Source organism: Cololabis saira, chromosome 6 (genome assembly GCF_033807715.1).
Source record: "Cololabis saira isolate AMF1-May2022 chromosome 6, fColSai1.1, whole genome shotgun sequence".
Taxonomy (NCBI): Eukaryota; Metazoa; Chordata; class Actinopteri; order Beloniformes; family Belonidae; genus Cololabis; species Cololabis saira.
The window spans coordinates 24454401-24481659 of NC_084592.1; the positions used below are offsets into that span (position 1 = coordinate 24454401).

A 27259-nucleotide genomic window follows, 5' to 3' on the forward strand; every position below is an offset into this window, starting at 1 on the left:
TATGGGATGCTATATTCCCTTGGATGTATATATTCCCACTAACTGTGGTTTTATATGCATGGTTTTTGGCCATTAAAAATGAAAAAAAATGTTGTTTGGTCTCCCAGTTACAATAGTTTCCGCAGGTGATGCTCTGGTTGTTGGTGCACCATGAGTGAGATGGGTGTAGTATCTGATGATACCCCTCTGTGTTGTTTTATGTGCTGTTCTCTTACAGTTTGTTAATAAAATCAGACTTTCGGAATTCCAATAAAGTTTTCTGAGCCCATTTGTGTCACACTTTACTGGTGTTACAATACATACTGTAAAAAGAGAGAGAGAGAGCGTGCTGCTGAAGCTGAAACGGCAGGAAGGTCTGCAGAAAAGGCTGCTTCTACAAATGTGAGCTACGTGATCTTTATAGTGTGAAAGAAACGCAGTTGATGCAGTTTTGATATCTGCACAGAAAGCATTTAACTTGGTACTTCAGCAGTACATGCTGCTCATACACTGTCTGAGAAAGTGATAATCATTTCAATCCACAACCAAATTTATACAAAATTAATTTGATTGATCGAGTTCTGATATGTTAATTTTATGTTCAGTTATATTCAATATCATCCATTAAGAATAAATATGTCAGGACAAAATAGAAAGGCAACCTATTCTGCATTCATGGTTTCCATGGTAACACAGAGCAAGGCCTACAGTTTGTTTGAGTGTAACTTGAGTTTTTTATTCTGTGGCTTTATCTATAGCTCAGTCGGTTTTGGTGTGTTGTTTTACTTTGGTCAAATGAGTTCTTATGAAGGTAAAACAATCCACACAGTTTTCCATGCTGAAATAGCCAAAGATAACAAAAGCCACATTTGACCATCAGCTCAACATACACGACCCATTATTGTGGCTCCTCAGGAGAATGGTTTTTGGATCTCCAACCATCTCTTGTGGATTTGTCTTCAGCTCCGTCCCGTCTTCTCAACACCAAACTAGTAGAGACAGGTGTTCACCTTCCCTTGTTTAAGTTGCGCCCGAGGTCTTTTTCATGTTAAAAGGTTTTTCTTACTCTTAATTTGTCCCGTGAATGCTCAGAATGGGGGACAAAATAGTGAAAATTCAATAAGAATTTTTCATGAACTGACATTTCATAAATAGCATCACACTGAACTGAGCAGACTTATAATGATGTGGATTAAAGGGAACTGGATTGACCTGGAGTGTATTTAACTAGACTTGAATTGAGTTTGTTAACTTCCTCGCTAAACTGCCCTGCAGTGATGTTTGCTGTGAATTGGTGCTATACAAACAGATTAAAAAGGGAAAACAAAAAGAGAAAAATAGAGTTTTGCTTGGTAAACACCATTTAAAAAAATGCCAGCGGTAAAGCTAAGGTTATATTAATTTACATTTTCTTCCTTTTTTCTTGTCTCTTTGCATCCAAATTAAACAACCCAAATAAAAACAAGCATTTATGTCCAAACTTTTATGCATCAGCAGTCAAATCTATTTGAAATTAATGCTGATACACACTATCAGCAGCGTGTAACATTTCAATAAACAAGGTACAGTATGAATCATCATGCCTATATGATTTGTTTAACTCTTAATGTGTGTATGATATAATATTGAAACTGACCATGGGGAATTTATTATCTTTGTTGTTCACCAAACCCACCCACACACTTCATGATGAAAGTGTTTTTCCCTCTGCTGCTGCTCTCCTCACATGAAGGTCTCAGTTAGACCATTACAGGATGGCAGAGATAATGCTGCTAAACGACTGTGTATTAGTCATACTGAGTAATTACCCCTCACACTGAGTAAAACAATATCACACTTGCTGGCTTTGCACGACCACATGCATACAGCGCACCGTGTGTCTTTGAGTTTATGACTTAATGTAATCTTCGGCAAGAACCTTTTGATTATCTCGGCTCTAAAAATTCAAAATAATCTGAACTATTGATGTCTCATTATCGGCTCATGGGGTTCTGACTCTGCTTCAGGCCACCTACAACAGAGTGTACACTACACAGTAATGTGATAACCTCTCTCTTTCTGTCTCTGCTGATACCCTTTAGAGCAGCGAGACAAAGAGGAAGTGCTGGTTGTTCAGTCCAGCACAAATGAGCCCGTGTAGCAGCAGGAACAAAATGATAAGCTTTGAGGAACAAAACAGTACACAGAATACAAATGACAATTTAGTTTTAAAACTAGAAAAGCTCAATATTGTTTCCCCCAAGGGCTGTCTTCTCTCAGTCCTTCTTTACGCCTTTGTTTCCTTTTCTATGCAAATTCAGTCATAAAAACAGGGGTTTATTTCGAAATATCGGACGTGAACGTCATCTATCTTATTGTATTATGCAGATTTCAAGCTTTGAGACATTAGAGAGCACATCACGGCTTTAAGAAGACGGAATTAGAGCTTAATTAAAAACCAGAACACCCAGACAAACCACCAATTAATGTTGTCAATTAATCCTTTTTTTCCTTCTTCTTTTGCTCTTTTCATCAAAAACATTTTCTCTCTTCAAAAAGCACATTTCACAACTGCAGTGATGATGATAATGATGACGACGACGATGACGACGATGATGAACCTGTGTTACACCTGGTGTGTTAAATTGAGACTTTATGCACAAGATTGTGGTTTTGAAAACTATTTTGAAAATGTGTTTAACGTCCAAGAAGAAAAAAACCCGTCTGAGATATAAATACGTAAAGATCTGCAGCTCTTTTGATCCTCTACAAGAAATAAAGATCCACATTAAAAATACTGGGTTAGACAGGAATGGAAGAGGAAAATAAACTGGTTTATTTTCTTCCGTTTAAAGTTTCATCGACGTGTTAATGGATGGTTTAAAAATATACCTTGGCTTGGTTCTTGTAAATAAATCATGGCTGTCTAATGCGTCATCATTCACATTACCAATGTATAAAAATAACATTCAATTAGTCTATCAGCTGCTATAGTAAAGAGCTTACAGATGGGATTTGTTGGCTCTTAGATCCATCAAACAGAGTGGGGTTTTTTTTGTTTGTTTTTAAACCCCTGTTTGAAGATGCTCTGGTCTGCAAGCACAACACTGATCTGGACTATGTGCTCATATATTATTAGTGAGCAACAAAAAAGCTGCCTGCCTCAACAACAGGTAAGCGTTTCCTTCCTCTGCTGTATCTGTAATGTTGAACATCAATTCATGAAACCTCCCCAATGAGTCATACACGCCAGCTGTGAATAGTTTTAGACATTCATGCCATGTCTGGTCTCATAACTGTGTCCTCAGAGTGGTGTGTGTGTGTGTGTGTGTGTGTGTGTGTGTGTGTGTGTGTGTGTATGTGGTACCTTGCTGAAGGCCAGACAGTCTTTATCCTGGTCTTTGTCTTTGACCTCAAAGTCGTACAAAGCTTTACCCTGGGGCGGAGTTTGACTTAGGGGACGGAGTAACTGGATGTAACTTGCTGGCAAGAAACCATGGCAACCATTGAGCTCCCCGTGGTACCAGTTGTCATCCACCTTGCGCCGCAGGATGATGATGTCACCCTTGGAGAACCGAAGGTCACCTGGTTCCTTGCCCTCGTAGGAGTAGAGCGCTTTACCACAGGGCAGTGCCGGGATATTCTGTTTGGAAAAAACAAAAAACACAGAAGCACCAGGTAGTCTCGGGCTGACACTTACTCACAAGCGCTTTAAGAAGGACATTGATACAACATAGTAAATATGTCTTAATGCTTCTTAAGATAGAGAAGGCTACATATTGCTGCATAGTGATAAATCTCTTTGCTTGGTTGTGGCCAAGAGACAGATTTAGGTCTGATTTTTATTTATTTATTTTCCACATAGAGCACTGTGAAGTTGTATATGCACTGCAATCAAAAATGCACCAGTCTAGTTTCAGGGCAAAACATAATTCATAAAAGGCTTCAAGTTCCCACGCTGGAGCTGTTGTGGACATTTGTTATGGGACTCACAATTTCAGGGTGTTCATGCAAACTGTCCATTTTAGTACTGCAGTTTCACATAGTTGAATGAATGAATGAATGAAGGAATGAATGAATGAATGAATGAATGAATGAATCTTTATTTCGGCTTGTACAGAACAAGATGAAAAGGAAGAGAAAAAAAAAAATCAACATTTCTTTTGCCGAAAAGGTGTAGGCTGAAGCCGTAGCTTATAGTGCCTACCCTTTTTTCTTTTGATCAGCAAAAAAATATGAGACATTATCTTTTACTCAGTGAAAACAAACAATATATAAAGAAGAAAAAAAATAAATAAATAAGTAAGACAAAATATAAAATTGACATTTCACATCCTAGAATGTTTTTGATAGTATACTTTATAATTATAGTGTTTTATATTTATTTACAATATTTTCTTTAAACAATTTCTTAAACTTGACGATAGAGCGACACATTTTTAGGTTGTTATTACAACTATTCCAAATTTCTTTTGCCTTAACTGATGTACATTTCTTTTTAATATTTGTTCTTGCTGTCGTCAACTCAAACATGAGTTTCCCCCTCAGGTCATAGCAGGTTTCTTTTATCTGGAACAGGTCCTGAATGCAGTTTGGAAGCAGTTTCTGCTGGGCTTTAAAGGCAAATAAAACAGTTTTCTGCTCTACTATATCATGGAATTTTAAGATATTATATTTAATAAAAATATATATAGAATGTATAAAATGTATAGTTATTCACATACATGTTAAAATGAGGAAATATAACTCCTCTTTATCTATGCTTTCGTTTGAATGCTTACACAGAAAGGTGATTTTATTAGATGCTATAGGAACTGTGCCTTAACCACGATGCGACTGAAAAGCCCCCATATTTAATGGTTTAGCTTTGACTTTCATTTTAATATTTGTGATGCATTAGATGGAGGGGGCAAATGAGGCATGGCCTCCTGCAGTGATAAGTAAATTAACTGAGAAAAGCCTGAGAGCCTGGTTCTGAAGCAACTCAAAACAGTGGTAAATCCAATATGTTGCTAAGTGCTGGCCCTGGAGACTAATTTGTAGAGCTTGGATAGTTGGACATGAACTCCAAGGTTCATTTTATTCCCCTCAGCAGTATGTGAGATATGACTGGTTATTAAAATGTTTGGCAGGTAATTGCTGCTCCTACCTTGGGCCAAACATAGTAATTTTGGAAATGACAGAGCAGTTTGAGGCACGACTCCCTGGAGTTTCATCAAAATCCGGTCTATAGTGGCTCATTTATCACACGTCCAGACGGACACGTGCAGCTCCATTCACCCAAACCAAGAGAAATATTGATGCCATGTGCAGAAAACTGCCAAAACGTCCCAATGAAGTTCTACATTCACTAAAACATCCAATGAACACTGAATCATAGTGTATGCTTTCTTCCAAATACATGATTTATTAAAAGATTTTTAAATAATGATCACCATCTGGGTGACACTGCTAACTTTTCAGACATCATCTCATCCTTAACACAAATAATACTAACACTACTGACACAAATATCACATGACTGTTGATGTAAACTGGGCATGTGCATACCAATGTAAATTGGTTGAGCGCTTTGCTATAAGAAAAAAAGTCTGTAATTTTGCTCCATGTATCAGAATATGTGAATTCATACTTGTACGTTTCTCCTGTGAAGTTTTAGGTTTTTAAACATGGGTCTATTTGGATTGACCACTTGTTTGGAGCGAGCCTCTAGTGGCCTTTAAATGTACTGCAGTTGCTGCCATTTATGGCTTTCTTAGTTGAAGAGGGTTCTGTGACTGACCGTACGTGCAACAAACTAGTCGCACTGGATGGACCCTTCCTATTTTCTATGGGAAGTTAGGAGGGCTGCTTATCGCTTATGCAAGGGATCTTGGGGAGCCAGGGTGTCTGGCCATACCTCAACCTCATGCAAATAAAGCAGTCCAGCACGAGGGCATGAATTTGACATTGCTTTGTGTCATTGCATTCAGGAAAATTCAGGTCCACAGCTCGGAGGGTGAGTGCCAACACTCTTAAGGAAAAGCTCATTTAGCTGAAGCAGATTTTGTAGCAGGTTGCTCAAAAACTGAACGGGGGATCTGCATTTTCTACTTCAGGTGTGCATCCAAAACTCAAAATCCAAAGAAGAATATTCATGGTTGGTTACATTTATGGTTCACGTAACCTGTCAACTCTGAACTATTTTATCGTTTTTAAAAGATTTATAAAAAAGTCACATATTTTACAGTACATGGCGTCTTATCTGCAGGAAGACGGATTTCACTGCGCTCTCCATTTGGAGAATCAGGGAATTCTGATGGCGAGTGAGGCTAACAGCGAGAGTCAGAGGAGTGACTTTTTAACATCTAAAAACAACAATCCTCAATTTAATAGTATTTTAAAAACCAATGTGAAACTACTGTGGACTCATTCTGTGCAGCTGTATAATGCGAAAGTGATGCTTTGTAAATAAAAAAATAAAAAAACAAACACCTTTAGCCTACCTCTGTTTCAGAATTCTTCACCGACTCCCCAAACGGAGTGCTCTTACTGCTGCAGGTAAGACGTGTAAACTACTCATTAAGTGTTGTGCTCATCAAGGTACTTCATACTTCAAAAGAGATGGATTTTCACTACCCTTTTTGTGCAAAACAAAAGCCACTGGCACCGCTGTGAGGGGACTGGTGAAAGTGTAAAAAGGCCTTTGCCATATTTGACAGTTTTTTTGACTTCTAAATGTTTCCATTACATTGAATTATATATGTTTGCAATATTTCGCTTCTACACAATTCCAGTGGTAATGGAAACGCACTTTAGAGGTCAGAGTAGCTGCAGTTTGCACGTAATGCAACAGACTAATACCAGCAAGTTTAAGCTATTTTTAATTAAAATGAATTTTATTACTTTGCTTTACTATCATTATATATGACCAGGTTGGAGCCATGCATGCACCATAGCAAACCCTCTCATCTCATTGTCCTCATGAAAGTGCTCACAAATGTGTAATTTAGTGTGCATCAGGGATCAACTCAAATCAGGCAGTAATAGGCTCTGATAGCTCTGCGAGGACAAGAAATGCCAGACCCCACAAGGTGAACAGGCCATTTGTGGGTAAGACTTCATTTCATCCTTCTGATTGGGTTCATTTCTTATGCTAACTAAAGATAGTTTAGTAGAGCAGGAGTGGATGTGCAAGGTCAGGCACTATGCACGTGCCACTGAGCCACATCAAATACAGATAACATTCTTCACTTGGAAATGGTGTTTTAAAGGTCTGAATCTCATCTCGAAGATCAAATGCATCAGGTTTGAGCTTGTGACAGTGACATACACCTTTGCTGACACGGGCGTATGTGTGTGGGAGCTGTAGGCACCAGCGATATTTCTTATATGAATGCAGCAGCTGGTGAGCAGTATGACGGCGTTCCTGAGACAGGCAGCTTTAAATGATTAGCCTTCTTCTGTGTGCATCTGTGTGAAATTAAGGACCTGTTGTTTGAAAATCAAATTTGAGAGGTAAACCTGACACTTTTTTTTTTCTTTTAAACTGGTTACTGCATATGTGACATGACAGAAAGGATCGCTTGATCAGCACCGCAATAGGAACTATGGGGGATGGGGACAGAATCCATTAAGACCCAATGAAACACATCCCTACATCAGCTTTCCTGTGTAGTTTCTCAGATTAAACAGTTAACAGATGAAGCCTCAAAAATGTGGCCAAATGGATGACATTCCAACCATCTACCCTTAAAGCATTTACCATAAACTGAATGAACAAAACTGATTTTCATTGGAAATCTCATGATCTCCACTTTTGTCTCTTTTAGTATCATAAACCGCCTACATGCATCTTTATTTAAGAATGAATCTAAACTGGTAACATAACTAATAATTCTTAAACAAAACCATTCACAGTGATGAAAAATGTAGATCAATGTTTCCCTAATGGAAGATGTAGAGCTCAAATAAACGTAAGTCTTTTTCTTACACTGGCACGCATTTAATATGCGGATACGTTCTTGAAGGCAACCAGTCCTCAAAGGACATTCGTCTTAAAGGAAACACCTAAACAAACACTGGTGTGCAACAAACAAAGGATAAAGCTTGGACATACTTCATGTGAAGTCATTTATTGTATACAGACTTATTCTTCCTTGACGCTACATTAAAAGAGAACAGCCGGAGGTCCTGCTCCCTTAGTGAGATTAGTAGTGACGCAATGAGAGGAAACTCACAAATATGAAGAAAATACAGCGATATTGCTGCTTTTTCTTTTTAAGTCAATACCACTCCACCAGCTGTCGTCATTCCAATCTGCTATAGGGTTTCTGCTATGCGAGACCGCATGGCCAAAAGAATGTAAATTAAGCCTGGGGACACTCAATCCAAGAGCGTAAACCACACTCATAAATCCCCTGTTACAACCCAAACTCTGCAGGCTGTCCAAGAGATTTTGAGGTCTGGGCCCTGACGCAGGGTGGTGCGACCGATCCTAAAGGTGTACACTGGAGGAAGGCGAGGGCTCGTAGCAGCCCCGTCCAAGTCTTTGCAAATAGAACAAAGTTATTGCTTTCCACAGAGACGTAACGAGTGTACTCTGTTCATGTTGAGATAGTAAAGTAGAAGGCTCAGCTGGAGCATTCAGATCTGGCACAACATGTGTGTGCTTTTACCTTCTCTCTCAGGCTTTTCAGCAGTTTTTAAACACATGCACAATTATAATCTTAAAAATGGTGTCAAAACATAAATGATACAGCAAATAAAGTACAATAAAAGAATGTTTACTGGCTACTGTGGAGTAGTGGTGGGGCGCAGCTTTTGCTAACATAAAATTACCGGTGACCTATTGCTGCTTTATAGGGAGCACTTTCAGCTGCTGCATGTGTGTTTGGTTTCCCAGCTGCACAGTGGTGCAAAAAAAAAAAAAAAAAAAAGGAGCCCTTCAAAAGGGCCATAAAGAAAGCCCGGAGAATCATTGCGTGTCCTCTCACCACTCTGGAGGAGCTGCATTGTTTCTGTTGCTCCGAGAGAGCTCCTAACATTATAGAGGACCCTTCTCAGCCTGGTCACACTGAACTGCTGCCTTTGGGGCAGAAGGTGTCGAACAACAACAACAAGCTCAAACAGACTCCAAGAGTTTTTATCCCAGTACTGAACAAGCATCAAATGCTGCCAAGATGTAATATTTCCATGCTGTATGCTCTTGTGTTGCTTACATTACATAATAAGGGATGGTTTCATTTTTTGTTGGAATGTAGTCTGTGTTTTTATCTGTCTGGTCTAATTATGGGCTTTTTCTACACACACATTTTTTATATATATATATATGTGTGTGTGTGTGTGTGTGTGTGTGTGTGTGTGTGTGTGTGTGTGTGTCTATATATATATATATATATATATATATATATATATATATATATATATATATATATATACATATATACACACACACACACACACACACACACACACACACATACAGTATATATACATATATATATACATATACACATACATATACATATATATATATATATATATATATATATATATATATTTATATATATATATATATACATACACACACTGCAGATGACATGGATGGCATTCAATTGTCATTGTACAGGTAACAAGGACAAAGACATTTTAAGGTTTAACCTTTGAAATTGCTTAAAGTTCATATTTCATCATCCTCTAAGTCTAAGAAATACAAAGTCAGTTCTAACCAGTGATTTCCATGACAGCATCAATCACATTTTTAATGCATCATCACACTGAAAACCGGTACTAGATGCTTTTTCTGTACTGTAGATGAGATATTTTACTTTTTTGCAATTTTGTACTGAGCAACAGTATTATCAAATTTGTTAAAAATCTATGGAAGTATTTTTTTGTACACAGGTAAATCTGTGACCAGCTTTATTTCTGAGGGGCTGTGCATTTGTAAGATGTAGTTGCCATTTCACAGCTTTCCTGAGACGCACTGCTGCCATCAAAGCATTTGATATTTTCTATTAGGAATAAAACACAGTTTCAATGGATTCTGATCTGATCTGATCTGATCTGTTTATATTCCACATGTTTATATTCCACACAGTCAACTGTTTAGGAACTAAAAAGTTTTAGTTGTTTCTTACCCCCCCCCCCCCCCCCGCAAAAAAAAAAACTACAAAACAAACAAAACAACCTATTTAAAAGCTTTCAAAAGGCATTACCTTTTAATTTAGTAGACTTAGGGCTTAGTCTTAGGGCTGCATGTGTTAAAGCTGCATGTGAGATGGATATCTGATAAATGACGCTGAAATGTTTCCCATTGTCAGCACCTACACAACACTGCTGAGAAAAGACACACAAAGTACACAAAATAAGTCTTCACCATAAGTACAGCTGCCAAGTTTGAAGTATTGAGATCACAGTTGATGGCAGTGCCTTTGATGATGTTGCCAAGCAACAGGGGCTTACTTAGACTCCCCTCTAACCTGACCCACAGAAGTGAAGATCTCCAAAATGACACAATCCTCCACTGGAACATCATCCGTTACCCTTCACAACACTTACATACATGATCGCAGTGCAAGTATCTTAAGCGTGACAAAACGCAGATTCTTGAATGTATTGGTGAGAACATATCTGGTTTAAAACAAACCAGCAGGATAAAACTGGAGGTAGATTAGGTGGACCCCTCCCTTTGTTAACTGCAATGCTGAGGTTCGTCCTTCTAGAAGCTCAAAATGAGAGGGAGAGATGACGCTGAAGAGTGGTGAAGTCAAGGTCGAGCCGACGATAGAGAGGATGAGAAAGACAGATGCATGAAGACAACAGCGCAGAAGAGAAAAGATCAGCAGCATCACCTGCCTCTTCTGAAGTTTTCATTTCTTTCTGCAAGTCTCTATTATTTCTTGCATCTTCTCTCCTGAGCTTTTGCTTTCACAATCTTCCCCTCATCCTCTATAGTTCTGTATCCTCTCTCTCTGTCACCTTTCTCCTGTTTTTTTTACTTCTCATTTCCATCCTCCATCTTTTTCTTTTATCTCCCTTTATTCCGGTTTTATTTTTTTCTCCCTTGGGCAAACATGGAGGGGTGGTAGAGGCTCCTGGAGGGCCTCATTAGGTGACTGCTCTGTTTGCTGCCTCGTGTCTGGAAGGAGGAGGTCGCTGCGCTCGCTCTGCTGTGGGGATCATCTATATCTAGAGGCGGGCTGCTGTGTTTCTCCTCACGGAGCCTGAGGCTCCAATGTCCTGCTGCATGTAGGAGTTTCATAATTTACAACAGGAAAGCTCCCACTGGAATATAAACAATGGACCATTCCTGTTTTATATTACTATTGCTAATCACAGGATGTATTTCTCAGACTGTTCCCTTGCAGACATGTAGAACATCAGCAGTCACCAAGCAAATACTTTTTTCCATTCAAAGTCTGCTCCTTGTCAAGTACTGCTGACAAAGCTTGAGGTGCTCTTTGTTTCACGTGGACTTTGAAGATGTTAAAAGTTTTGTCCTAGGACTGCCATTACGCAACACTGCTCTACTTTAGAGCAGCCACATTGTGCTTTTTTATGTTTTGGCTTATCAACAGCATTATTATGAAGAATAATGTTAAACCTGACCAGAGGCTCAAAAAACAAAGTAAACATATGTTGTAATATTCTTATGCAGGAGACACTTCTCTTCTGGGGCTATATTTTTTAATTTAAAGCAGCACAACGGAACTTTCAGCTTTGCTGAGTTTGGCGCCTCCTTTGGACAAAAATCGGTAGTGCTTTACCAGAAAGAACACTCCATTTCCCATGAGCACCAGCGCGTACTGCCGGAAAACCCCCGTCCCCGCCGCTGCATTTGTTTTGATGAGAGAAGACGGGACGGACTTTGAAAACGACTTTTCTGTTTTCAGCGGTCGTTTGCAGGATGGATAATGAAGAGGTAATGTATCTATTTTTGGCTAAACAATATAATATGACGATGTTGAAAAACACTAAGTTCAAATTGGTTTTATTAAGTTGTTTCAGCGAGATAATGCGCCCTACAAACTCATACGCTCTGCACCTTTTTCCTGTCACGTTTTTTAGAGGGACTTCGTCATAAATTAGTAGTCCAACATACTTACTGACAAAATAAAAAAATACTTTATAACCTGTGAATAACTGAATGCCCATTCCTTATATTTTGCAGATCAGCCCTGCACAATTTTACAGTTCTCAGGAAAAATACTAGAAATGTTCTATACATTTTCTTCGCATTGCATTATTTCCTCTAGTGCTGTAATTCTATTCAATTGTATTATTATTTTATAAAGCTTCCTCATTGCGAATTACACATTTTTATGATCACTATTATTTCTCTGTCTGTTGTTGATATTGTCAGTAATTTTAGAATTACCAAAAAACCCAAGACGAATCCCCAGTATGTGAAAACATTCTAATTTTGATTCTTATTGATCATAGAATTCTACATTTACATTTGTATCATAACAATTCTGTCTCTTGTTTTATCAGGAATCTGCTGTTCGTGAGAACACCTCTACCTCTGCATCATCAGAGTTTGAACCCCCACAAAGACAGAACCGACACGCAGCATATATATCATATATATATGCATACATATCGCCAGTTTGTGCTCTGGCAGCATGATGTTTGGAAAATAAGAGACACCTTTCCAGACCCAATGGGACAGTACACTGGTTTCAGGGCTCCCCGTCTTCTCTAGAATGGAACCTTTATGAAGATTACTGCAAATATTTTGATATTGTTTTTTTTTTTTGTTCCATTTTTTCCTGTACAGTTGTTTTTGTGTGTTTAAAATAAAGACATTTGTGCAAAACAAGACAGACTTTTATTTACACACCTTTCAGAAAATAGAACATTCTTGAACTTTGTCATTTGCATAGTGACAGCAGTTATCCCATACATTATTATAAACAATAAGTAATCTGTATCACAGTAGCAGTAATGAACAACTGTATGACAGGATAAATTACTGTGAATAAAGTAAACAAGTGTAAATAGAGTAGTAGAAAAATAAACTAAAAATAATGAACTGATAATAAAAACTGAACTATGAAACAGTGTAAGAAGTTACTGTAAATAAATACAATGACTATAGTAGCAGTAGCATCTTGTGTCCATCCATGTTTCGTGCTGGGAGAGTCCGTGTGCGATTCACTGCTGGAGTGTAGGAGAAACGCTTCCCTGCATGAGGATGTGATTCTGGAAGTTTTCCAAGAGCTGATGTAGTCCTGCAGAGTGTGAGAATAAAGATACAAAAGCATTATGTCCTTTCTGATAATTACTGACCTATAAATCATTCAACATATTTTGTTGATCACAAGTTTGAATTTTTTTCTTGTTGAAGTCACTGTAATTATGCAGAAAGTAAAAGCAAGTAATGTATAGCTATAGAAAAATTAGAGAAATGTATATATTTATACACTCACAAGATAAAAACGACACATTATAAACACCATAAGGTTTCTTTTACTACTCTTGTTATTATTTTAATATAATTCCAACAAAGTACATTTATTTTATATGCTTATATGTGTTTATATTGTATTTTTTTCATCTGGAAGTGTATACTTTGCCTATATATTTCATTTTTCTGGCTATATTTTACTATATCTACAAATGTGTTGCTTTTACCATCAGTGTATAAGTATCTGTATAAGACCTGAAGAGTCAAAAGGTTACATAGATATTGACATTTGATACAGTAGCAACACTTACACCAGCTGTAGTAGTTTCAGGATAATTGTTTTTATAAAACACACTGACATAGGTGTTGACAAAAGTGCATACCTGGAGGTGATGAACGTCTTTACATCCTTCAACCATCTCGTCCAAGACGACGGCTGCAAGGGCTTGTAGCGAGGTGAACGCCGGGCCAATGTTTATTCTCCACCGGGCATTTAGCATGTTACTCTCCCGCTTTCTTTTTTTCGCCTCCTCCGCTCCGTTTAAAACTTTTATTTTCTTGGTTTTTTTCGCTGCTTTGGCCATGATACCAGCTCCTCGTTTAGCTCAACACCAGCTTCTGCTGAGCTCAGCCTCTGCGCTCCAAGCCCCGCCCATTTTTGTCTCAACTACGAATCGGAAGGAGGGGGGAAGTGACGTATTGTGCGTAAAGCAGTCAAAGCCGTAAAATTTGTAGTTTTTTAGTGTGGCAGGGTTCCTACCATGCTCCTCAAAGTTACATAGTGCCAGTGAAAGCGATACAGACCCCCTCAGATCATGACAGAGGTGTCATTAAACCTGTTGGAAGTTGATGTACCCATCACAATGACTCTGGAAATATGATATTAAGGTGGAAAAGTTACGTAGTGTCGCTTTAAGTTCAGCTCTCTATGACATCATAGAGGGCAACATTTCTTGTATGGTTGAAAACTAGCAAAGCGCACTGAAGGCACATGGGGCTCCACGATCTCCCGTGAAGTTTAAACAAACACTATCTGAGGAGATCAAGTATAAATGTTAAGGAGAGCACACAAACATCAGAGCATGACAGAACATGCATAATATTTCTACTAACATCCATTTTGCAGGAATTTCCCAGGCCCACAAACTGCACACTGCATGAGATATATAGGTGAGAGTTTGTCATCATTTCACCCCATCCCTCTCTGGTGTATGTGTCTGTGGGTGGCGATAAAACTGCATCTTTCAACACAACAGATGCAAATAACGTTTAATGCATGATATATTGACTTGCTTTATTAGTAACTGATGGCACCTACTAATTCATAGGAAAGTGATGACTATCTTCGTGAATTTTTAATTTAATGAACCAGTAAGGATGTTATAAATCACACTAATCCTACAACAGATATTTTCTGTGCCTCCTGAGGAAACATTATCTTGCAAGGCCTTAGGAAAATTACATTTGTCTATGTGTACACCATCATTGATTTATCAGTTACATTTTAGTGCACAGGACACCAACATCAGCGGTAATGTTGTGAACCTTGAGACCATGGTTTGTATACATCAGGGAACACAAACAGACTAACAAATCTCCCGGGCCGCTCGGTGGCGCAGTGGGTTAAGTGGCGGCTCGTATACTGAGGCTACAGTCCTCCTGCAGCGTCGCGGGTTCGAATCCAGCCCGCGCACCTTTTGCTGCGTGTCTCTGTTCTCTCTCTCTCTCTCTCATTCAGTCTGCATCTCCAATAAAGGGCCACTAGAGCCCAAAAAAAATCTTAATAAAAAAAAAAAAAAAAAGACTAACAAATCTCCTACAACATAAACTACAATTATAGGACTAATAGGCAATATGATCATGTCAAAGACACCATTAGGACATGCATGAAGTGTAGATGTAAAGACAACAAAAGCTCTGATTGAGAGATGGCGACAAGGCGACAGATCTATCAGTAAGTCCCAGCCCTCTTGGTTACTACACCCTTTGTTAACTCAGACCTATCTACTTTAGTGGTGACTGGCTGTTTGAACCTTCTCCCAAGGTGTTTTGGATATATTTTTGACACAAAAAACCTCACCATCCTCAAGGACATCAGATACCATACTTAAATATTCCAGATCTAAAAATAGTTACAGTTGGCAATAAGTTTCAATTAGACGTGAGGGTTTGCAGATGCAAGCGGGAGAAGTCTCGTCTTACTGTCAGGCTCACAGATGACAACACCCAGGAACACTGCTCAGGCACAGCAGGGTGAAATTACATTAATTTACTGTTTATTTGGTTTAACTTGGTAAAGCAGACTTTCTGCCCTACATACATAACTTCACATCTTGTACTATACAGCAAGTAGTAGACCTGAAGTTATTTCTGAAGTTATCGCTTCAGAAACACGACTTTCTAGCTCTGTATCTGAAGTTAGGAAGACATGATCCTGCCAGCTAGTTATAACTTTGTGTTTGGTGCTATCTAACATTAGCTAATGTTAGCAGAAAAGACAAAAACCCAGAAGAGAATTACCACAAAACAAGCAAGCAAAACACACAATGGCCATGGAACATGAAGCAAAGAAACTCCTCTTTGATGTTTCCAGTGAGCAAAACTGTAAAAGACGGATGAAACTCCCACTTCTCTTCAATCCCAGCTGAGCAGAACAGGTTGAGTCACTAGGAGTTACTTGGTGGTTTAAAGTTACTGATGACTTGCACACATACTGCTTGCAGGACAGCCAACAATACCAACATAAAGACCAGTCAGATGAGACGCCAGTCCTGAGATGAGTCAACCGTGTCCTAAAACCGAGTCTACTACAGGACCACTTATATTACAAATGCATTTTCATAAGAATCACTGGAACCGCTAATGCTTCAAAACGTTCACCTGTCAGCATTCATCCATGTTATCATTCAGATATTCAGTCCAGTTCCTCGTGGTCCATCGTGCATTAGTGCTGGCTCCTTAAGTAAGAAATCACATTCCAGGGAAAAAGACATTCATAAAACTTAAATATGTGTGATTCAGTACTTGTTCAGCTTTCCTTTGTTAGATTTTCTTTCATTATCATTCATTTTTGCTCTTTTGTGATTCTGCTGCACTGCCATGAAACTTCAATCACATATTGGTGCTTTTGTTAGAGTCTCACTTGTAAATAGGTGTAATAAGAACGTAAAAATGAAGCTTCACCTGTTGTTCTGCCTTACTAAGAGAGAAGTGTAAGAAATCTAACGTTTAATTAGCACTTCATATGCATAAAAGAAATGCAGCAAACTGCTGCCTTAATGAAGTTCTGTCGCTGCACTCCCAAGAGCTGGATTTCAATATTGCTTAATCATGAATATTTTTGAAGTAGAGCAGGGGATTCAAAATAAATAAATAATAATGGTAAAAAAAAATCCACCACAGAAAGTTACATTCTTTATAAAAAAAAAAACAACAAAAAAAACAAATCAATGTTTGTGACATCAATTTAAATTTCCGCAATACAGCAAGATTACCAGCAAACAAATATGGCAGGGATTAAATCAAAGCTCAACCTTATTCTTATTTTTAACTGTGCCGCCTCCGCTCTCAGCCTGCTTGTGGCAAAAAATATTTTTCAGGCATAAATTACTGATAACATTAAGAGGACACATTTAAATGCATTACAAAAAGGGACTGTGAAATAAGTGAGTACACACTTTTTTTTCTGCTTCTCTCCCCTCCCCCTCCTTTGGTCTTGAAACTCCCCAGTGTTTTCCAGTAGCACTACCACCATTGTTAAAAAGGGGAGGGGGGGGGGGGGGGGTCTTTTCAGAGCTTGTCACTCATTTCATGTGTGAAAAGAAGAGAACAGTGTGACGGCAAAACCGAGCCAGGATTGCTAGATCTCACGTCTCACACCTCTCAAGTGTAAAAAGAGGCTTTTTTAGTGTAGTACAATGTTATCAGTCAGAGCGTGCGCGCACACGCACACAGACACACACACTCCTTCTGTCCATTATGGGAATCAACAAACAGTAATTACTGCACTGCAGGGGTAAGAGAGTGTTCTGTGTGTGAGTGTTGCCCATAGGGAAATAATATAAATGCACGAGTCCCTCCATCAACCACTGCTGAGACTCCCATCTGTCAAGTCCCTCAGTGCGTCTACAACAGCCATAAGGTACAGGGAGGTGACCCGTCCAGCTTGGGACTTATTCATTCAGCGAGGACCCTGTGGGACACAAACTGTCACACATGCACACACCGGCTTAACACGTATGGTCCACGAATCAATGACTTCATTGAACAAAAGAGGCAAATGGTCTTAAATGTTAGACACAAGGAGCCTAATAAGCCATTGCAGGCATAAAAATGCAGCTGTGTGCATAATCCGGATTTACAACGGGCACCGTTTTATGAAACAATCCCAGCCATAATTCAGAACCGTAGTGATCTTTTGGCATGGTCTGCAACTATTAATCCAACAGCTGTGACATAAACCACCATCATCACACACACAAACACACAAAGCACATGTGTTGCATATGAAGCCTGCGATGATTAGCTTGATTTTCTGTTCATTAGCTGAACATCTTTGGATTGTGTGCTCTTCAGATCAAAGCAGATGTGTATGTACTTGAATTCTGTGTTAATCCGCCAAACAAAATCAACTGAGAATTTATCAAACTAATAAGCATGAGACCTCTGCACACATATGTGATGTACCTTCTGAACCTTAGGTAAGCAAATGCACGCAAAGCATACTACACACTAGAAGATTAGATGGTGTTCAAACATCCATTTATTTAGACACACAGGCACACCTCATCACTGAAAGAGTACAGATGTGACAGACTAACGCTAATCTTATGAAATCAATTATTAACGGCTACCAAATGCTCATAAAACCACTCTGCGGGAAGCAAATTTATCTTCTTGAACCTTTTGATGGAACATTCACTGTTCTTATCCTTGTCAAATTCATTAACTTCATCGACACATGTTTTCCATAAACAGGCCAGGAAGCAAGAAGAAACTGCTCTGAAAGGTGACGTTTTCAGTTCAAGTACTTGAACTTCCTTGAGGGTAATTTGACTTCTTTTGTTTTGTTTGGTCTTTTGATTTTGTTTAATTTGATGCGGGGATGCCTCTCAGTCACATCTGTGGCTGTTAAATTGAAAGCAGTTTCTGAAGCAGCTCCGGTGACATAAAAACCATCCTGGAAAAAAACCCATAAAGCAATAAGGGCAAGGACATTAGTTTAGTTTATAGTTGCATTTTATTTATTGTATTAGTGTGGTTTAGTTTATTGTTATCTAGTTATTTCAAATATTTATCAATGATTTGATTATGTAATTATTCTTTCATGTTAACTTTATTTTGTTATTAGGTTTATTTTATTGTTTTTACTTTTTTTATATGTTGACTCTAGTGCTTTTTCCTCATGGGGATCTTCCACACCGGGGACTCTGCCTACTTGCCCCCTACTTGGGGTTGTTGCCGCGGCGATCGCCCTGGCCAGTGTGGCCGGGGAGTCCTGCGCTGCAGCCTTGGCTGTGGTGTGGACGCCGGCCGGCCGGCCCTGATCTGGGCAGTTACCTCGTGGTGACGCCCTCAATGGTCATTAGCGGGGGGCTCCTGGTGTGATATAGATCCCCAAGATATCGTTCCTCACCTCTTTTATGTTTATGATTATGTTTAGATGTGTATGTGGGGGAGGGGGTATATGTGTGCTGTGTGGGTATTAATGTGAGGATGTGTGAGAAAATGACCAGCTGTGTGTTTTTAACCATGAGTGTAAGAGTTGATCCATGTTAAATGTTGATTTTATTACGTAAAGCACTTTGCGTTACTACTGTATAAATAAAGTTTGATTTGATTTGACATGAACAGCACAAAACTTTCTTTTTTGCTAAAGGATTATCAAATTAAATTAAAGCACACAACCACTTGTTATACCACTTTGTCCCATTACAGGTGAACCTTGCTGTGTCTTACGCCAGGTGCTGACACATTAACTTGTGATGATAAGAAATGGGATTGGTACTTAGAGTGCCTTTAAGACTTCCACCTACAAGGCGATGACTCTTTAAACGCAGCACCAAAGACTCCCCTCACTGCTTGAACTGTTCCACAAAACCATCCGCACACACTGGTGAAGGTTTGCAGCTCAATCTTTTTTATATTTAAAAAAATAAAAAGAAGTCGCAGCACATCATAAAATAAAAACTTAAAAACTCCTTTCATTTTGTCAGGACATAATGGGTTCATTTCTCTTTGAAAACCTCTTTCAGTTGTTTATTTCTTTGGTTTCAATCTTGTCATGTATTCAATCTCAGTTACAAATAAAAATAAAACAAAAAAAAGACAGCTGAGCTCTTCTATAAACTAAGATAAGGTGGTTTTGATATCAAAACTGGCAACATGAAGCACGAAATAGTGTACTGAGAACGGCATTGTAGTTGCCTCTGGAGGCTGTCAGTAGTTATCAGAGCTCGCTGCTCTTAACAAGCATCTGACTTCTATAACTGGAAATTGCCTCATCGTTGGTGTTGGTCCTCAGAGGAAAAGAGATGTATATCTGACAGCAGATGAAGCAGGTGCAGAGAGCACAATGAATTCAAACTTATAAACTCAAAAAGGGTATACTATATTGCAACCCTCTGGTGGCTTCTTGCAGCTCTGTATGAAACATAAAATTGCATAGCTGAATAAGCCAGAGGTGGCCAGGGTCCAGTTCACCGGGAGGAAACTTTCAAAAACGAGCCCTTAAATGGAGATTTATGGATAATTTGAGAAAATAATTTCACAGATAGCTAAATTTAATTTGACGTACAAAAAAGAGAGATAAAACTAACTTTTACTCCATATTTCAATATGTTTCAGAGGAAAACACGGTATCCTTAACCTTACCTTATTTGAGCCTTAGCACTTATTTTTTAAACCGAGTATTTATACACAAAATATATACAGTTTATTCATCATAACGCACTTTGTTGAAGATAGACAGACCAAAATTGACAGTAGTAGTACCTACAATATTTTCCCCCTTATCTTCAGCAAATACTGCGATGCAGTCTCACTGGACTGACATTATGATCTGAGATTCTGAGTCAAATGAATAACAGTAAAACAACAATTTCAAGGTATCTCATGGGGGCAGCACGAGATGCAGAAGAATCCAGTTCTTTACATGCATGATGTGATGACATAAATGCAAATTTATTAAAAAAGACTCACTGATGACATTTATCCATGTCATGGTACAGTAGAGACCACACGTCTGAGACTACTGGGGAGTAGGCAGAGGCCACGCACAGGTACTCACAGTATTATTACTTGTAGTAACACTGGTATTATAGGCTACCAGCACAAGAACCAGTTGGAGGCCAAAAGATGGTTCATCTGATTGTACCAATGGATTACAGGTGATTTTGGATGAGCATCCGCATCTTGAAGCTGACAACTTAAATCATTTACTGATTTGGTTACTAGCATTGAAATTGGGTACTTATTTTTCCAGTCAGCCAAGTCCACGGATGGTAACCGTAGCATATTGCACAATTTGCCACTAAATGGAAAAGAATCAGTCTAGTAAAATCAGCTTTAACAAAGCACTAGATTATTCGGAAGACCATCAGTGTTGACACGGTAACGCCTAGCCAAGGTAATAAGCAATCCAATAGGCAGTAGCATGAGTTTGAATCAATAATTACCGCACCAGTCGGATAAGCAGTCGCCTCTACGATTGCCACCGTCAGCTGTTCAGTTATCAGATCAGCAGGGATATAAGCCTTTTGCTACAATGATATGTTCTCTGTCAACATCTCAGAGGTTTTTTCTTGGTTTTTGTTTTTTAAGCTCTATCTAATCACTTTCAATGGACAAGCTGTCCTAGTTTTAGATTTCACCTGATTTTGCTTCCTTCGTGTTGAGAAACCCTGTATTTAGCTTTCCAATGTCGATATTCCCCAATGACTTAAAATGTGTCCCAGTTTCAATGCCGTCCGAAACAATGCTTGCGTGTGCGTTTTTTTTTTTTTTGCAATGCAACTGAAACACATTTCAGGTATTAATTGATAATTTGAACGCACACAAATTGTGGCTGAAAGCATCTTTTGCATGCTAAGGACAGAGAGTCCTGAAGCAGCTGCTATTTAAGTCAAGCTGTCAAAAGGCATTTCCCTAAATTTGAGAAACAGCCACTGAGCAAGGGCCAGTATTGCTTTGCATAAATTGATTAATCTTTGACCAACTGACATACGGGTCGCAGCAGTATCAACACCAGCTTTTGCCTCTCCTGCTCTCAGACTTGCTGCAGCATACCCACTCCAGTCCCGCTGATGGTGACAGGCTAAACGCTGCACTTTACTGATGCTCCTCTCATAATCTCCTATGACTAAGGCTCTACAGCTGTTAAGTTCAGCCCTGAAATGTGAACTTGGCAGGTCCTATTTTACCGAGGAGTGCCATGTTAAGCACAGATAAGAATTAGATCTGTTGAGTATCCCAAGGATTTCCTTTTGTTATACACGGGGGGATTGATAGAACCTTTTAGTGCCGTGATGAATGATGTAAGCACGTTAGCATCAGTAAAAATGGATTTCACAGTCAGTGGCTTTGTGACAAATATTTTTTCTTTTTAAAGCTATGTCAGATTACAAGTATTTGCCAACTTTGGAGGTGGCTGCTAAGGTTATCAGCAAAGCCAGCTGGAAATGTAACACTGACCCTGTTAGAGTAACCTACACAGCAAAATCAGTGTCTATGTGCCCACTGTTTTTAGTGTTATTTTAACACCGTTTAGTGTAAAAGTAAATCTTTCAGAGTAAAACTCTCCCATTCTTCATTAATTTACCATGGTAAATTTAACACTGCAGGTGTTAGAAAACATGTTAAACTGAAAATATAAACTAAAACTTAATGACAAGTTTGACTTTTACACCAAAACTCAGTTTGTTATATGATGCCGGAGGTCTCCTTTTGTCTTTGGATTACAGCCAGTGTTTCATTACAGTTGTCTGGATAAATGTTTCTGTGACAGATTAGCTCCCTATGGTGTCTGCCCACTTGTCCTGTACTGCAGCCAGCTGTGAACTTTGCCCCTACCGAGCAAAAGCCCCCTGCTGTTTTTAATATCCAAGTCTTTTTGAGGTATATAAACCCATAGACTACAGTGGCTCTTCAGCGCCTCAAATTGTGCAATAAATCATTGACCTCAGCATGGTTTTATCAGCCAGTTTTCATCACACAAAGACACATTCACCCCCCAAATCTGAAATAGTATCCCAGCAATACACCTACCAAGTATTGAGAAGATAGTTCAGGCAAAGAGGGTGGATTTGCTGCTGCATTCTGAGCGTCACAGTCGACCACATCCACTACTGCTATTGCAGTCGACAACTGTGCCTGCTCGCTCTGCGACAGACGGTTTTGGAACCCAGTGGAGAGGTTTTCCATGAGAAAACTAATGGCCCCGGAAATATAGAGTTGCAGCTGTGGCTTAGCAGCTTAATGTGGTCAAAAATGTTGTCTAAATGAAAGATGCATTTATTCTGTTACAGACTTGTTGAAAATATCAAAGCCATTAAGTGACTTTTACGAAACACTGCACAATTTTATATGGCGTCCTCGTGATCAGCGATAGAGACATAAATGGAAATAAAAGTACAACAAACACTCTGCTCCAGTGGTTTGACAAATAGGTATCATGGGTGAGGAGAACATGGGTGAAGCTTCTCAGTTTCAACACATACACACACACGAACCTTACAACAGCACACACACACACACACACACACACACACACACACACACACACACACACACACACACACACACACACACACACACACACACACACACACACACACACACACACACACACACACACACACACACACACACACACACACACACACACACACACACAGTAATGTGAAAAATATGGGAAAAGTACATCCTCTGCCAATTCAAGTTTTAGACATCGGGACATGACATTAATATCCAGGTCTTACCAGATCTTTTCGGATCAATAACAACACATTAGGGGTGGGCGATATGACCTAAAATTAATATCACGGTATTTTTCATCTTTTGAACGGTGACGGTATAATATCACAGTATTTTTTGGTACGTTTTGGGAGGAGTAGCCTGTCCTGTCCCTTTATGTGAATAAGGTTAATATTTTTATAATATAATAAGTAAATGGTAGTATCCTTATCAAAAAGAGACATGGGAGAGTATTATGCATTCTCAACATATTTATTTGGCAAAAAACCTAAAGATCTTACATATATATATATATATATATATATATATATATATATATATATATATATATATATATATATATATATATATATATATATATATATATTATATTTATTTTTATTATATTATATTTTAAATATTTTGTAAACCTGTCTTAAAATCTAATACTGGACCTCGGTTGGGCTGGTTGGACAGCGGGTGGTGGAAAATTTCCCTTCATTTTAAATCCAAAACTTGACAGGTTTATGCCATGAGTATTCATATACAGTAATCCCTTGTTTTTCGAGAGGGTTACGTTCCAAAAAGAACCCGTGATAAGTGATATTCACATAGTAGCAACCCTTTTTTTTTTTTTTTTTATAATTATTATACAAAGCTTCAAATTGCGGAGTTCAGCACCGCCTCGCACGTATTCCACTGCTGTTCTGAGTCGCTGCATCCCGACTCGCGCTGTAGCGTCTTTTTCTTCTAAAGCCCGCGGTACAGGTGTGTTTTTTCGAGAGAAGAACATGGTTATGGGTATTTTTTTGTCACTCTTTTTTTCTTCTGGGCAAAAAGATTCTTTGTCTTATAAACCGACATTCATTAATTTTTTCTCCATCTTGAAGTCGGTGATTCTTATTCCAACAGGTTGAAACAGCACTCTGCGCTCCGCTGCCGTCAAAGACCCGCCCAGCTCCACTTCTGATTGGCTAGAGCTGCTTTCCTCTCATTCCATTGGTAGACGAACTCGGTTGACTCAACCTTTTTTTTTCTCTCAAACCTTTTTTTTTTTTTTTTTTTTTTTTTAAAGCAGTCAAACTTGCACGCCGAGAAAAAAAACTCCGTACGCCGGAGATCCGGCACGGTGCCGGAATACTTTAAGCCCTGCATTTCTTACTACTCTTGTCGTAAGGTGTAGCAGCAGTACACGATGCCTGCAGTGAAAGCTGTTTAGTCTTGGGACCGCTGCTCCAGCACCAGCGGAGCAGCGGTCCCAGCGGGACCAGCTGCTGGTCCAACTTGCGCTCGTTTTGGCCCGGGTTGCCTCTTCATATTCACGGGCGTGCGTGTTTTTTAAGTGATGAAACAGGTTGCTTGTGTTTCCACCTCTTGCTGTCACAACACGGCAGCAAACCTTGCATATCACCGACGTTTTTAATGCCTTATTTAGGCTTATTATTTTATTATTGATTTATTACGGTATTGACGGTATTGCAAAATCCATGTCGTGGCGCAGTGTCACACCGGTGATGACTATGACACCGGTGTACCGCCCACCCCTACAACACATATTACACCGTATTTTTCATTTTTTACACAAAGACAATCTTAGATACAAAGACACCATTTGGAAAACTAAGTTTGTCCTTACTTCTCCCCTAAGATTCAACAGGTTAAGTAGCAGCCAGGTGCTGCTCATCAAATGCAATAAGTTAATTGGTCATCAGCCGTTTGCAGGTCTGAAACATTCAGGTGTTTATTAACACACTGCCAAGAAGACAGGAGTAATGATCTCAGGGAAGCAACTCTGGGTGCCCATTAATCTGGGGTGGGTTATAAAGCCATCTAACAATCTGCACTTCATCATTATACACTGAGGAAGAATATTTAGTGGAAAACAGGGGAGGACGTCCAAGCCAGTTCACACCAGAGTCAGACTGTTGAGAAAAAGAGAAAGAGGAAAAAAAAGAAACACACAAAAGCTCATCTCTGATTCTTTCCGGATGATGCCACCATGTTGTTTAATGATTGTCACAAGGAACTGTTGCATCCACACATCTTGTTGCACACACACCCTCCTTCACATACACTGTATATGTCACGGTACTACAAGGGTTTGGGTGCAAACTGGATATGTTGATAAAAGTTCAAGAGAAAGAGGTAAGAAATAAAAATGGACTAAATACACTTGTTTTCAGGTCCTGGAACACATCTGAACTCTGCCCTGGTTTCACTCATGTATCGCTCAGCAACACTAACATTCCCACTTGAAGCCAGCATACGAGTGTGTGAAGGATGGTAGATGGGACAGGTTGTTCCACTCTGTTCATATTCTCATCTATTTTTCCAGCACCAAACCATTCTCTCTCCCCTGTAGTGCATTTAGTCACCTCTCTACAGACACACACACACACACACACACACACACACACACAGCCAGTTATTCTGCGGCTCCTCTTCTGCCTGTCCTTGGATGGGCAGTGGACCATTAAAACATTTTTTCCCCCCCTGCTTAATCTTCGTGTGTGCGAATGTTCAGGTGAGAGACTGTGTGTGTGTGTGTGTGTGTGTGTGTGTGTGTGTGATAAAAGCATAGTAAATCTGCAGAAGTCTTTTTCTACTCTTCTGTGAGCTCAGCACATTAAATGGTGCTCTTTTATAGGAGGGAATACTCAAGCACAACATAAACACACTGGATACTCACAGAGAGTGATTATTGGTTTGTTCATTTACTTATTTGTTAATGAATGTTCATTTGTCGTACAATAAATTTGGAATAAAGATCTAACATCCACATAGTTGTGAATACAGCTTTATGTGTAAATAATATGGGGGATTTATTTTAGCATTCTTTCAAAAACTCATTCAATCTAATTTAAGCAGCAAATCCACACACGCACACATGTAAACCGTCTCACGCTACTTCAGCACACTATTGATCCACTTTCCATTCATAATTCAACACATTTTTAGTTAAGTGAAGAGGAGAAACTGGCAATTTCTCAACAGGAAGATGAGAAACACCGTTCACTCACTCACTCACTCACTCACTCACTCACTCACTCACTCACTCACTCACTCACTCACTCACTCACTCACTCACTCACTCACTCACTCACTCACTCACTCACTCACTCACTCACTCACTCACTCACTCACTCACTCACTCACTCACTCACTCACTCACTCACTCACTCACCATCTATGAAATCAGACAAACCAGCAACAGCACAAGCACACACACACACACACACATACACACACACACACACACACAAAAACCCTCGACACACACAGCAGTGCATCCAATAGAAGCAACCAAGTGATCATCACCTCCCCATCACACCTTCATCCATCCACCACCTCCCTCCTCTTTCCTCACTTTCACTCCGTCACCTCATGTGCTAAACTTCTCATCTCACCTCTGCTCATCCTGCAGTTTTCCTCTTTTCCCCTTTAAGTCTAACAGTAAGCCCTTGTGTCCAGAATTCAGAACAGGATAAAATAAAGACGGTGGACAAGAAAATAATCAAAATCCAAAATCCAACTAATCCTAAAGACTGTTTACACAACACGAGTTGTGTAACACAAACACTATGTATCAACAGAGGCCACTATCCAAAGTTTAAAACATAATCTCAGCTATGAGAATATTCATGTGCGTGTCATGCTGATCTTTGAGTTGGGTGTGGTGTCATTTCTATTAGACACGCTTACAGCGTGATTGTGGGAATGTGCATCTTCCAAAGTGCAATTTCATTAAATATTTGAGCCTCGAGCTCACCTCAGGTGACCACTTGGTTTACCACAGGTGTGCTATAAGGAAAAGGGAATCTCAGATGGTTAATCAGACAAGCAGAGAACAGATATTTGAATTTCGGATGGCAGGTTTAATGGAAGTAATTAACTAAAGCTACTATATTCTTATCATAGTCCCACTGATAATATATGTAATACTATCACAGATCACAG

At 39.2% G+C, this 27259-nt stretch overlaps 1 protein-coding gene across 1 annotated transcript in view; it reads right to left on the reverse strand.

Annotated features, from left to right (window-relative positions):
* The window catches only part of LOC133446051 (E3 ubiquitin-protein ligase SH3RF3-like), a 129518-nt gene that overhangs the window by 39816 nt on the left and 62443 nt on the right, over window positions 1-27259 (reverse strand). The window contains exon 2 of the mRNA XM_061723777.1: window positions 3326-3601. Within this exon, the coding sequence (XP_061579761.1) occupies window positions 3326-3601 (276 nt within the window). The remainder of the gene's footprint in view (window positions 1-3325; window positions 3602-27259) is intronic.